Consider the following 13266-nt stretch of genomic DNA (forward strand, 5'->3'; position numbering starts at 1 on the left):
GAGCCAAGAGTAATCTTGTCCAAATAGTCAGGGGGGATAAGTGACTTGTCCAAGGTCACGCAGGAAGGATGTGGGAAGGGTCAGGATTTGAACTCAGATCCTCTTACTCCAATTCCACAGTCTCCGCTGCCACAGCAAAGGCAGAGGAAATCCAGGGCTGGGGAGGAGAGAAAGTGAGGAGGCCCTTGGGACTGGAGATGTGGTGTCAGTGTTTGGAATCAGGGCTCAGAAGGAAACCTCTGTGGCTGTGTTCAGGCCCGAGGCGTCTTGGACAGCTTTTGGACAGCAGAAGGAGGGGGCTAATGGGAGAATGTGGATCAAGGAGAAAGGGGGGAGCAGGGAGAGGACGGCCCTGGGGGAGTGCCCCAAGTGCTCACATCAGACCCAAGATACTGTCCCCGCACTATGGCTGCCTATGAGGGGCAGAACGTCACCCTTTCAGAGCCTAGAGAAGGGACAGCCTTCATGCTTGGCTCTGCCCTGGCCTGTGGCCTCTCAGTACTGTCCTACAACCTCGTCAGCTTCACAGCACTCTCTCCTGGCTTAGCACCTTTTGTTCTGGGGCTCCTGCAAGAGAAAGAAAGAGAAACTAGTACCCATAAATTTAGAGCTGGAAGGAATAGTAACAATCACATTTGGACATCACTTTATCTAAAGAGATTGGAGGTTTTAGGAAGGGAGGGAGGGAAGGAGGAAGGGAGGGAGAAAGGAAAGAAGGAAGGAAGAAAAGAAGGAAGGAAGGAAGGAAGGAAGGAAGGAAGGAAGGAAGGAAGGAAGGAAGGAAGGAAGGAAGAAAAAGAAAGAAAAAGAGAGAAGGAAGGAAGGAAAAGAAAAAAGAAGAGAGAGAAATGAAAGAAGGCAGGAAAGAAGGAAGGAAAAAAGAAAAAGAGAAGGAAGGAAGGAAAAGAAAGAAAAAGGAAGTTGAAGTCAGGAGGACCTGAGTTCAAATCCTGCCTCAACCACTTGCCACTTACTAGCTGTGTGACCCTGGGCAGGTCACTTAACCCCAAGTGCCTCACCAAAAAAAAAAAAAAAAAAAAAAAAGGAAGGAAAAGAAAGAAAAGGGGGGAGGGAAGGAGGAAGTCCTCTAGTCCTCTAGGAAACAGTGGATGATAATGGGAAAGAACATGGGTTTTGCACTCCAAAGACCTGAGTTTGAGTCCCAGCCCTGACATTTTTGAGCTGGTTGAGCCTTGGTTCATTGTAGAGGTAAAGGTCTCTGAACCCCGTCTTCTTTGTAAAATGGGAATACCAATGCCTACACTGCCTACCTCATAGGGCTGGGGGACGTGCAGGAAGGTGTCTTTATGTCTTCATGTCTCCAGCACAAAGCATAGTAGGCTCTTTAGAGGAGATTGTTGACTAACTGACAGCTACTTCCTATATTATATAGGGCTCACCTCCCCAGTCAGCACGTATGCTCCATAGGGGCAGGAGCTGCCTCTTTGTGCTGCCAGTGTCTGCCCTCAGAACAAGATAAGGACCGCAGCCTCCCTAGCATCTCACCCCTGTAGGAAGATGTTCTTTTGGGAGGCTGCTCCCAGCGGGTCTATGGAGAGCCCTGCCCCCATTGCAGGGTGGCTCAGTGGCCCCCTCTCTCCCAGCCAGGCCCTCCTGCCCAGGCAGGGCCCACTCACCCACTCTCGACATCCTGGATAGTGTCTGGTAGCGGCAGGTTGAGGGTTTCAGGCAAGAGGAGGGAAATGAGGCCCGTGATGACCGGAACACCTCCGTAGATGAACAGGGGCAGCAAAGGGTTGAACTGGCCCAGAAGCCTCACCAGAGGCCCCAGGATAGAGCCCAGACGTGCGACCATCTGCCCCCCACCTGTTGCAGTCATTCTGTGGAGGACAGGATGGTCATGGGGAAGCAGGATGGGGCAGTATGTGCAGCCCTGCTCAGCCCCGCCAGGACACTGTCCTGAGTGCCCACGCGCTGCTTACACAGGGCACTGTCCCTGCCTTTACTGTCTGCTCCAGGGAGGCCCCTGAGTGTCAGGAGATGGGACAGGACAGAGCTGGGAGGCCAAACTCCCTCTAGAAGGTCCAAGCACAGGAGCAAACCAAGAGGGGAGGGAGAGAGGGAAGCCCTTCCACTTCCTCAGGGACATTCAGGGGTGTCCGGGTCAGGGAAAACTACAGGTATGCAAAGGGTGGAAGAGACAAATGGCTACTGCTCTTGGGGAATGAGAGTCATGAGGGAAGATGTGCTACCAGACAGGGAGGGAGTGTTTGGTCTGTTCAGAGAAGGAATGGAGACTACAGAAGCTGAGAGGTATGGGCAGCAAAGCCTTGGCACCATTGTGTGTGTGTGCGTGTGTGTGCGTGTGTGTGTGTGTGTGTGTGTGTGCGTGTGTGTGTGTGTGTGTGTGTGTGTGTGTGTGTGTGAGAGAGAGAGAGAGAGAGAGAGAGAGAGAGAGAGAGAGAGAGAGAGCAAGCGCCTGTGGAGAGGGCAATTAATAGACCCTGGCACTGGCCTGGGTCACGCCTCACATCCTGCATGAGCCCACACAACATGCCACAAGAGCAGATCCAGCCAAGTGCATCCTGGTTGAGTAGCAGCAGCTCTGCCCAGCTCCCAGATCCCATCCCCAGATCAGAAAGGTACAAGGTAGCCCTGCACATTCGTGGCACTGGACACGGAGCTCAGCATCCCCCAGGCCCTCACCTGTCCTTACCTGAGCACTGTGGGGAAGAGCTCACTGCAGTAGACAATAAGAGTGGTATAGGTCGAGCCCAGGAACCCTATTCCCAGCACAGCCAGGGTCACCCGCAGGGTCTGCAGCTCTACGGGAAATGATGGGGAGGGAGAGAGGAAGGTGGGGGCATGGGGCAGAGGGGGGAAAAGAGGAGGGTTAGGGGATGTGTGATAGGGCAGGGGAAACCCAGCCAGAGGGGATCAAAGCCCCTTGCTCAGCCAGCCAGCTGCTTCCCAGACAACAGAAAGAATATTTTGTATCTATCTGTATATTGTATCTCCATAGATTGTCTCCCTTATAGAACATTTATATTTTGTGTATTTGCTTATGTGTGTCCATATTCTCCCTGAGAGAACATCAGCTCCTTGAGGGTAGACACCGTTTCATTTATGGTTTCGTATCTCCAGTCCCTGGCACAGTGCTTAGCACACAGAAAGCACCTAATAACAGATCGTTGATTAATAGGAGGCCCAAATCCTTCCTCTTCTGCTTACTATCTGTGTGACCTTGGCCAAGTCATCGAACCTCTTTTGACCTCAGTTTTCTCAAAGTTTCCTTCCAATTTTAAATCTATCTTCTTATGACAGGAGGTGCGGCATTGCAACCTCAGAGTCAGTAAGACCTGGGTTTGAATTCCATGGATCCCGTGAGATCATGTTTGTAGATCACTCTGCAAGTCTTAGAGCCCTATGTCAATGCTAGCTATTATTATTACTATTGGCCTCAGTTTTCTTGCCTGTAAAATGGGATGATGAGAGAATCTGTGCTAGGGTTATTGTCAGGCTCAAATGGAATAGTGTGGGTAAGACTCCATCAGAGCTAATTGTCATTATTGCTGCTGCTGAGGACTAGAGCCATCGGGGACAATGGGTGAGGTTGCCTTGGTCAGTCATTCACAGAGTCGCCTGTATCAGAGGGCTGAGCTGAGGTACTGTATCCACCATCCAGATGCTCTTGAGACTGGTCACTAAAACCACAGGAAGATTCCTTGACACCCTAACCCCCAAAAGATTAGGGGAACCTAGTCCTTGGGCATTAAAGAGCAGAGACATGAGATTTTGCGTTTTAACAGTAGACTGTAGAGGGGCGGCTGGGTGGTGCAGTGGATAGAGCACCGGCCCTGGATTCAGGAGGACCTGAGTTCAAATCCGGCCTCAGACACTTGACACTTACTAGCTGTGTGACCCTGGGCAAGTCACTTAACCCTCATTGCCCCACAAAAAAATAAATAAATAAATAAATAAATAAACACTAGATTGTGAGCTCTTGGAGGGCAGCAACTTTGATGTTTGTCTTTGTACTTCCAGGACCTTGCTTAGTGCCTGGCACGTACCGGGTGTTTACAAGTGCTTGGGGAACTGAGCAAAGGGACCAAACGGCTCCTAGTCATCCCTGACTCACCCTGGGATACCACCGTGTTGGCCAAAATGCAGAGACCAGCCAGGATCAAGGAGCCTGCTTGGGTGAGGCGCCGACCCAGGTGGTTCATGGTGAAGAAGGCACCCATCTTGTTTGGGATATCGATGGCCCCAAAGAGTACCTGGAGCAAGAAAATATTGCTCCCGAGGCTCTGCAGGTCCAGGGCTACACCATAGAAGGTGAAACCAAAGGCGAACCTTAGGAGAGAGGGCAGCAGAAAGAGGCAGGGGGTGAGGGCACTCTCCCCCTGCCCACCATGGTTATCTGGGGTCTTTCCAGCTTTCCCCTGGGGGCCAGCATGTTCCTGATGGAGACATTCCACATCTGATATTTTGTGTTCTAAGGTTCCTTGCCTCCCCCCACACCTCCCAATCAGATTGGTTTTCTAATCTAAGGTCCTTCCCAGCTCTGACGTTCTCTGTCCTCAGGTCCCTACCCTTACCCTTGGCTCTGATGTTCAGTGATTCTGTGGTTTCCTTTAGTAGAGGCTGCTTGTGCTTCCCAGGACAGGCACACCTCATGGGGGAATGCTGAGCACATTATCTTCCTGAGCTGAGGCTCACCAGTGGGCACACAATACTTATTGCTAGATGACTCTAGGGAGGCTGGCCTAGCTTTGCTGAGTTTTATTCCCTCTCCTGCCAGGCTGGATGGGAAGGGGATGATGGGAGGGGTTAGAGTGGACCTTCATCCCTCCCCACTTTCCTGAGCCAGCCTCTGGCTCCTTCCATTCTATGAAGCCGGGAATGGCCCCCATGGTCCCCAGACTGGGACTCAGCTTGCCACAGGCAGAAGAACCCACCACACAGAAAGCATGCAACAAAACCGCTTGCGCAGCTCAGGGGTTCGGAAGAGATCCACTGTTGAGTGCTGGGCCTTGGTCACTGTTAATTCTTCCTGCATGGTGGATATCACAATCTGGGAAGGGAGACACAAGGAGAGAAAGAACTGGGAGTCATACATGTCCTGAATTCTCTCTGCCCATGACTGTCACCAGGAAAGATCTTTCTCTAGAAATCTTTCTGGACCATGGACTTCTATGCCCTGATCTACTCTGTTTACATTGTTTTGGCCACTGGCATCCCTTGGATGAGGGCTAAAGGAAAGGACCCTGGCCCAGGAATCAAAATAACTAGTTCTGTCCCAACCTGCTTTGGGACCCTCCCTGGTAAGTCCCTTCCCTTCTCTGGATCTCAGTTTCTTCATCCGTAAAATGGGGGGTGAAATGACCCCTCCCACTTCTGACAACCTATGATCAGACTCAGCTATTCAATGGCTACTAGGACTTTCTGATCGGCCAGAGTGTCTCCCACCTCCCCGTGGATTCCCCCTTGTCCTAGACCGACAGGCTTAGGAGTCAGGAAGACTTGGGTTCAGATAACTCCTCCAATACTGACTTCCTATATGACCCTGGGCAAGTTGCCACACTTGTATAGATAAATGTCAGTTTCCTCATCTGTAAAATGAGGCAATTAGACAAGATGACCTGACTGAGCCTAAGATGCCTGACCACCAGGGGGCGCCCTGTGCAAAGAACACCAAGTTCTACTATCTTGGGGAACCTGGTTGAGAAGGTGGAGGGACAGGTAGGAAAGAGTTAGGAATAGGCTGAGCTGAAGGCACAGATTCTGGCTGCCCGAGGCCCTGGCCCTGGCACTGCCACCTCCACGAGAGGGCCAGAGAGCACTGAATTTAGACCCAGGATGCTTGGGTTCCAATCACAACTGCTATACTATCTACCACTCAGGGCAGGTAGGGTTAGTGTTAGTGTTAGCTGCCTAACTTGGGGCGGCTAGATGGCACAGTGGATAGTTCACTCCAGATCCAGCCTTGGACACTTACTAGCTGTGTGACCCTGGGCTAGTCACTTAACCCCTGTTTGTCTTAATCCACTGGAGAAGGAACTGACAAACCGATCCAGTATCATGTACCAAGAAAATCCCACGGACAGTATTGACGTGCTATGGGTCCATGGAGTCAAGAAGAATTGGACACAACTGAACAACGCTGTCTGAGCCTCAGTTTCCCCACATATAAAGTAAGGGTAGCATAGTAGCCCTGTCTTCCAGCTTTACTGTGAGGAAAGTGCTTTATAAACCTAAAGATGTGATCTATGATTGCAGTTGCTTAAGATTGTAGGTGTCAGTCCTCAAAGAGACCTGAATAAAGACTTTCTCCCACTCCACAAAGAGTGGACTGGGGCAGCTAGGTGCTGTAGTGGATAGAGCATCGGCCCTGGATTCAGGAGTCCCTGAGTTCAAATCCGGCCTCAGACACTTGACACTTACTAGCTGTGTGACCCTGGGCAAGTCACTTAACCCCTATTGCCCCGCAAAAAAAAAAAAAAATGCATGCTGATTGGCTGCCAAGCTGGAGTGCATCATCTGGAGGAGGCTGGCCAGGATATTTAAGGGGCTTGAGTCCATTGGGGGAAGGGGAGGGTGTTTATCCCAGAGAAGAGAAGGTGTAGGGGGGATGCGATGGCTTTCTTTGCATACTGAAAAGGTTTTCATAGGGAGGAGAGGGTTAATATTCACTTTGCACCAGAGACCAGAACTGGGAGCAGTGAGAGAAACTGAAAAGAGGCAGATTTCGGTTAGAAGAAAAAACTTGTGGAGAATTTGATCTGTTTGAAATGGGAATGGACTGGCTGGGGGGGGTGATGAACCCTTCCTCCTTAAAGAGAGGTCTTCATGCAGAACCTGGGTGACCTCGTGTTTATATACACATTTATACATACATAAATACTCTATTCATGTACATATACATACACATGTGTATGTATTAGAAAGTCAGGAATTCTTTGGCTCAGATGCCTCTGAAGTCCCTTCCAACTCAGATCCTTTGAGGAAACTAAGGCTCAGGGGCAGTAAGAAACTTGCTCAAAGTTTCTCAGCCAGTCCCCTGGCTCCAGATCTCGTGCTCCTTCCTGAACTTTTACTTGGAGGTGGAGGCTTACCAGGAGCCCCGGGGCTCCAGGGCAGAGCTTCTCTACTCCCAGCCCTGCCCAAGGCTGCCTTGTGGACAGGAAAAGGGGCCAATGGGACACGTCCAACCCCATTCCTCAGTTCCCTGAAGGAGCCCAACCCTTCTTACCTCGATGGTCAAGGTGTCTCTAGCACCCTTCTTTCCATTCATCCCTGCCACCTTCCTGAGTGCCTGGAGCCCTCGATCTATTTTTCCTGTGATGATGAGCCAACGGGCAGACTCTGCCAGCCACCTGTTTAACAAATAGGATCCACCTGCCCTGCTGATTCTGAAGGGGAGAACCACATGGCCCGCCCCCCCATCCTGGAATCTTGCCGCCTTTCTGGCTTATGTGTTCTCCAAGCAAAGCGCCTCAGTGGGTACTAGAAAAGCATCCTGGTTGTGCCAGATGGGATGGGGAAGCAATGAGGTATGGCAGGATGAGCCTTGGACTGGGATCTGGTGACCTGTGCTCTAGCCTTGGCTCTGCCTCTATCTTGAACACAAACTCTGGGCCTCGGTCCCATCCCCCTCACCCCCAAACTCCCCCCCCCACTCCCCTCATCCTTCCACCCACCTTGGTAGGATAGCATGAATCTCTCCTAGGTATTCTAACTGATTAATGGCAAAACAACAACCTGTTTTGGCTGTAGTGGCTGAACAATACATAGACATCAGTCCTGGTCTTCAAGGGGTGGCAGTGGCCAGCCTCACTGCTCCCCAAGTGTGAAAAATTCCCCACTCATGTAACCTTGGCCACAAGAAATCCATCCCAAGTGGAGCCCCTAGTGGCACTGACCATGAAGACAGAAAGAAGAGGAAGAAGGGCACAGACATGATCAGTTGGAGGATGCACCAGTCTCGGATGGCATAGGCGACCCCTGCCAGCAAGGCCTGGCCAAAGCTAAACCCAAGGGCATTTATTGTCATCACCCTGGCCCGAGCCTGGGTTTTTGTCCACTCCATCACTGAAAGGAAATCCAGACACAAGAGTGACTTGACTCAGTTATTCATCATTCATCCACTCATCCATGCAGCCATCCTTTCATCTGTTCAGTCATCCATCCATTCAATTCAATTCAGTTTGGCAAACATTTATCAAGCATGTTCTATATACAAAGTACTGGGTGTACTCAGACAGAAACAAAACCTACTTTATCTTCAAGGAATTTAGAGTATCTTGGGGGGTGGTTTACAACATTTACCCAGGGGAGTAAATATGAAGTATGTCCAACACACTTTCAAGAAGGAGAGAGTGCTTATAACTGGGGGAAGGGGAGATAAGCACAAGGGGGCTCCTGAGCTAGATCCAGAACTGAGTCACAAGATGGAGTCAGTGTGGTTCATTCCATTTCACAATTCTCTTACTAAGACTAAGGAGATTGGTGGAAACCAAATAGTGAAGGGGTTTACAATGAAAATCAGAGGCATATGTATTTTTTCCTAGAGGCAGCAGGGAAGATTTTTGAGCATAAAGAGTGAATTGGTCAAACCTGTGCATTTTAGGAATGTCACTGGTGGCTGTGGAGTTGCAGGGGGAGGGGGCATGCTAAAGACAGCTGCACCCATTAGAAGACCATTGCAATAGTCCAAGTGAGAGCTGATGAGGCCCTGAGCTAGGGTGGTGGCCATAAGGAGTGGAGAGTGGAAAGAGGAAAGAACAAGACCATGGAGGGATATTGTGGGGATCCAAGGCACAAAAAATGGATATGAGAGCTGAGGGAGAAACGTGAGTAATGACTGAACTTGTACACCTCAGAGAGTAGGATGCTGGTGCCTGCAATAGAAGTGAAGGAATTCTGGATAAAAGGTTGTTCGGGGGCGGGGCGGGGGCGGGGGGGGGGGGGGGAGGTAATGAGTTGTGTTTTGGATATGTCTGTGGGAGACATCAGGTGGAGCTGTCCAGCAGAAGGTTGGTGATCCTGGGAGAGAGATTAGGACTGACTATATAGATATGGAGGATAGTCGAACTTGTGAGAATCAATGGTTTCATCAAATGAGAGAGTGCAGAGGAATAAAAGGAGAGGGCTTTAGGAAACATCTGCAGTTATTGGGTAATAATAGTCCGCAGTTAGATAGCACTTTGAAGTTCACAAAGTGCTGTGCTTATGTTCTCATTTGATCCCCACAACAATCCTTGGAAGGTAGATGATATTATTATCCCTGTTTTACAGATGAGGAAATTGAGGCAGAAAGAGGTTAAGTGACTTGCCCAGGGTCACATAGCTAGTAGGTGTCTGAGGTCAGATTTTAACTCAGGTCTTCCAAACTTCAGGTCCAATGTTCTATCCATTGCACCACCTAGCTGCCTCAGTAAATGAAAGAAGATGAAGATCTGGTAATAGAGACTAAGGAATAATCAAATACACAGAAAGAGAACCAAGATAAGTGCAGGGGAAGGGGGAAGTGGATGTGATAGAGATAGTGTTAAACACTTTAGAGAGATCAGGAGGAAAGAGAACTGAGAAAAGGCCATTCAATTTGAATAATTAAGAAATCCTTGATCATCTTGGAGTCAGTCAAGTGGTGGGGTCTTGAGCCAGACTGCAAAGAACTGAGAAGGGAGTGGGAAGGGAGGAAACAAAGACACCAAGGGAAGAGTTTCTTGGGGTTTGACTCCAAGTGAAAGGAAGAACAATTTGGGGTTACTGGGTTAAGAGTAGGGCTAGGATTAAAGTTGGGATAATTGGAGATGACAGCGTCCAAGGATGGTAAGGGACTTTTCAGAATTAGGAAAGTGTGGACACATTTATAGGTTGTAGAGAAGAAGTCAGCGTATAAGGATAGATTAAAGATGAAAGGAAGAAAGGGATGATTGAGGAGGCAAAGCCCTAGATGAGATGAAAGATGAAATCAAGGGCACAATTTTGTCAAGGGTAAAGGGTAACTAAGAGGGGCTTTGAGATATGGAGTGGGAGAGAAGAGGAGGCTAAAGACAGATGGCCTCTATTTTCCCAGTAGAATAGGAGTTAAGGTTCTATGCCAGGAGGAAGTGGGAAGGAGGAAGGAGGAGAGAGGGAAGAGGTTGGACAAGTATCCATAGGGAGTAGACTATCACAGAAGAATAAAAGTATTACCATGCAGTAGTGAAGACCCAGTTGAAATTACATATCATAAATTTGCAGTAAAAACACTCAACACGAGTTACTTTCTCCTGTAATGTTCAGCAGCATGTAATATATCTGTCTATAAATTTATCCATGCATCTATGAATCCATCTTTCCATCCATCCATATATCCAGTCATTAATTCATCCTGCCATCTATTCATTCACTCATCCACTCATCCATTCAGTCTTCCATTCATTCATCAAGCAAGCATCCCTCTAGTCTTTCAGTAATTCAACAAACATTTATTAGGCACCTGCTATATGCCTGGCCTTGGGCTAGATTCTAAGAGGAGAGAGGAGGTCTCTGGGCGTGATTTCAGGGTTTGGGATAGGATCATGGGGCCATACTTACAGAGTGTCCCAGTGTTCATCATGATGCCAGCCACAGCAAAGGCTGATAGGAAACGCAGGCAGCAGTAAATGGTGAACTTTGGGACAACAGCAGAACAGGTACCAGTGATGGCCATCTGCAGGTAGCAACAGCTCAGTACCAGCCTCCGCCCAAACCTGTGACACAGGAAGTGAATCTGGTGTGACCCGGTGGGACAAAGATGCCGGATGGCCAGGGGTCCCCCAAGAGCTCTGTCCCCAGTGCTGATGGATCTGTATGGAGCTGGGGGAATGAGAGTAGCTTAAAACAGAAAAACACTCACCTGTCAGAGACAGGACCACATATAATGGCTCCAACCATAATGCCAAGCATGTATATAGACTGAGCCATGGGCTTCAGGAACTGCCAGTCACACACCATATTCCACTACATCAGAAGGGAAGCCAACAGCAGAGGTTGAGAGAAGCTGCTTCCTATACTGTCAGGGCTGGGAGGGGCCTTGGAACATGGAACATCAGGCCTGAGAAGCCCCTTAGAACCTGGGATGTCAGCTGGCACACAGAGAGGGAAGGGCTTCCCCAAGATCACACAGATCATGAGCAGCAGTGCTGGTACTCGAACCCAAGGCCTCAACCTCCTTAGGCTTTCTATACTCAAAGTAGAAGGGGGCAGGAGGAGGGTGACAGGAAGAAAAGTTTTTCAATGCTAAACAAGCCATCTGGTATGTGCCCAGCTATGTGAGTGTTAGGTGGATCTCCGAAGAGCTACAAATGGAGATGGGGAGGGGGAGAGGAGTTAGAGGGAGGAAGCAGGGAAGATGGGGAGGGAGCCCCTGACCTCAGACACAATGGTGGAGGTGAAGTCGCTGTGGTCATAGATCCAGCCATCCAGACAAGGCTCTGTGTCCGCCTCGCTCGCGTTTGGGGTTGATGCATTGAGTTCCAACAGCTGCCACTGTGGACGGAGGAAGCGACGGCATCTCTCTGGCTTCCGGTGTCTGTCCAGGGGGATGAAGACTCTCAGGAGGGCATCAGATTCCAGGCCCCTGGTAACGTTGGTGGAGGCAGCGGCGCTGTCCAGCAAGGGGACCCAGCAGCGATGGTTGGGAATGGCTGCTGTGAAGTTATCCAGCAGATTGTGAGTGGTGAGACATACAATGGGTAAGACCAGAAAGACGATCTGAAAGATCTGAAACCTCCCCAGGCTGCCAACACGTTCCAGGAGTTCTGCAAAGGCCATGGGGGCCCCGTTGGAGATGCCGCAGAGACACAAGGACCAGGCGGGCCCAGCCTGAGGTAAGCTTATGCAGACACCAGCCCCGAGAGGCAAACGTGATGTAGCCACTAGAAGGCTCTGCACGCCAGGGCCAGAAGCCCTCAGTCCCAGTCTTACCTCTGCCACTCACTCTCTGTGTGGCCTTGGGCAAATCATTCCCCCTGTGTGGCACTTAGTCTCCACATCTGTAAAAGAAGGGGGAGAGACAAGATGATTAGCCCTAAATCTTATCATGAGATGATTGACCCCTGGTTCCCCACCTTCACAGCCACCTACCTGCTGGCCTTGCATGGAACCTGGACTTCAGTTTGTCTACAGGAGATCTTCTGGGGAAGGGGTCAGCCCTCTCTCAGAGGGTCTGTTTACCTGGGTGGGTGCTCCCCAAGGCCGGCTCTGTGAGGATCCCGGCAGTTTCCGGCCCAAACCAAGACAGAGACAGTCTGGAGGAAATGCTGGACTTCAGAATCCGTGGGAAAAGGTAAGATCCAAGCAGAAGAGATTTTGCCAAACTGCCTCCGTCTCAGTTCACCCTGTTATAAATTACATCAGTGCAACAGGGGTTAGTCTTGTTCCTGTCCCGGTTAACCTTGGGGTTAACCTTACCCCTGGCACAAAGCATTATGTAAATGAGCATTCGCCCACAGCCTTTCAGTCACCTACCAGTGGGGAGGTGGGCGTCTGTCCAAAGATTCCAAATCTCTAGGCCATGACGATCCAGAACAGTCATCTGCAATCGGATCCGGTGACTCAGAATCTCGGGGCCGTGGAGTTCTTTTTACTGTCTAGCCCCAATCCCTCTTGCTGCAATTAAAGCCCATTTCTCCTTATCCAACTTTTGGCACTGTAGAAAAAGAACAGGATTTGGAGGCTGGAGACCTGGGTTTGAATCCTCACATTGACTACTATTTGTGATGCCTTGGGCAAGACATTTTTCCTAACCAGGCCTCAGTTTCCTCATATGGAAAATACAAAACTCTTAGCATTTTGTGTGTCATAGACCCCTGTGGCTGTTTGGTAGAGCCTATGGATACCTTCTCAAAATCATGTTTTTGTTTGTTTGCTTTGGGGTTTTTTTTGGTTTTTTTTTAGTGAGGCAATGGGGGTTAAGTGACTTGCCCAGGGTCACACAGCTATTAAGTGTTAAATGTCTGAGGCCGGATTTGAACTCAGGTACTCCTGACTCCAGGGCCGGTGCTCTATCCACTGCGCCACCTAGCTGCCCCTCAAAATCATGTTTTTAAATAACAGGGAAATGTTGTTGATGGTGGAAATAAAGATGGCATTTTTCCTACCCAAGTCTAGGGACTCACCAAGGATCCCAGGTGTCTTATATTAGCTCACTGCAGTTCTAATCCCTGTGATCCAATGAACCACAAATCCGCTGTTCACCAGCTGTGTGATACTTCATCTCTGAGTCTCAGTTTCCTTCCTTGGGGGCAATAAGATCTGAATTACTCCCTCACTGAA

General features: G+C 49.7%; 1 protein-coding gene across 1 annotated transcript; it reads right to left on the reverse strand.

The window, feature by feature from the left end:
• Positions 1-452: 452 nt before the first annotated feature.
• Positions 453-12738, reverse strand: LOC122730513 (solute carrier family 22 member 12-like). The gene is made up of 12 exons (XM_043969654.1): positions 12460-12738; positions 12076-12329; positions 11362-11984; positions 10847-10950; positions 10546-10700; positions 7884-8052; positions 7214-7337; positions 4920-5035; positions 4100-4314; positions 2678-2786; positions 1638-1841; positions 453-567 (listed from the first exon to the last, which is right to left on the reverse strand). The coding sequence occupies exons 3-12, from the start codon at positions 11761-11763 to the stop codon at positions 507-509; spliced, it is 1659 nt and encodes a 552-aa protein (XP_043825589.1). The 5' UTR covers positions 11764-11984; positions 12076-12329; positions 12460-12738; the 3' UTR covers positions 453-506.
• Positions 12739-13266: the final 528 nt, after the last annotated feature.

Source organism: Dromiciops gliroides, chromosome 6 (genome assembly GCF_019393635.1).
Source record: "Dromiciops gliroides isolate mDroGli1 chromosome 6, mDroGli1.pri, whole genome shotgun sequence".
Lineage (NCBI taxonomy): Eukaryota > Metazoa > Chordata > Mammalia > Microbiotheria > Microbiotheriidae > Dromiciops > Dromiciops gliroides.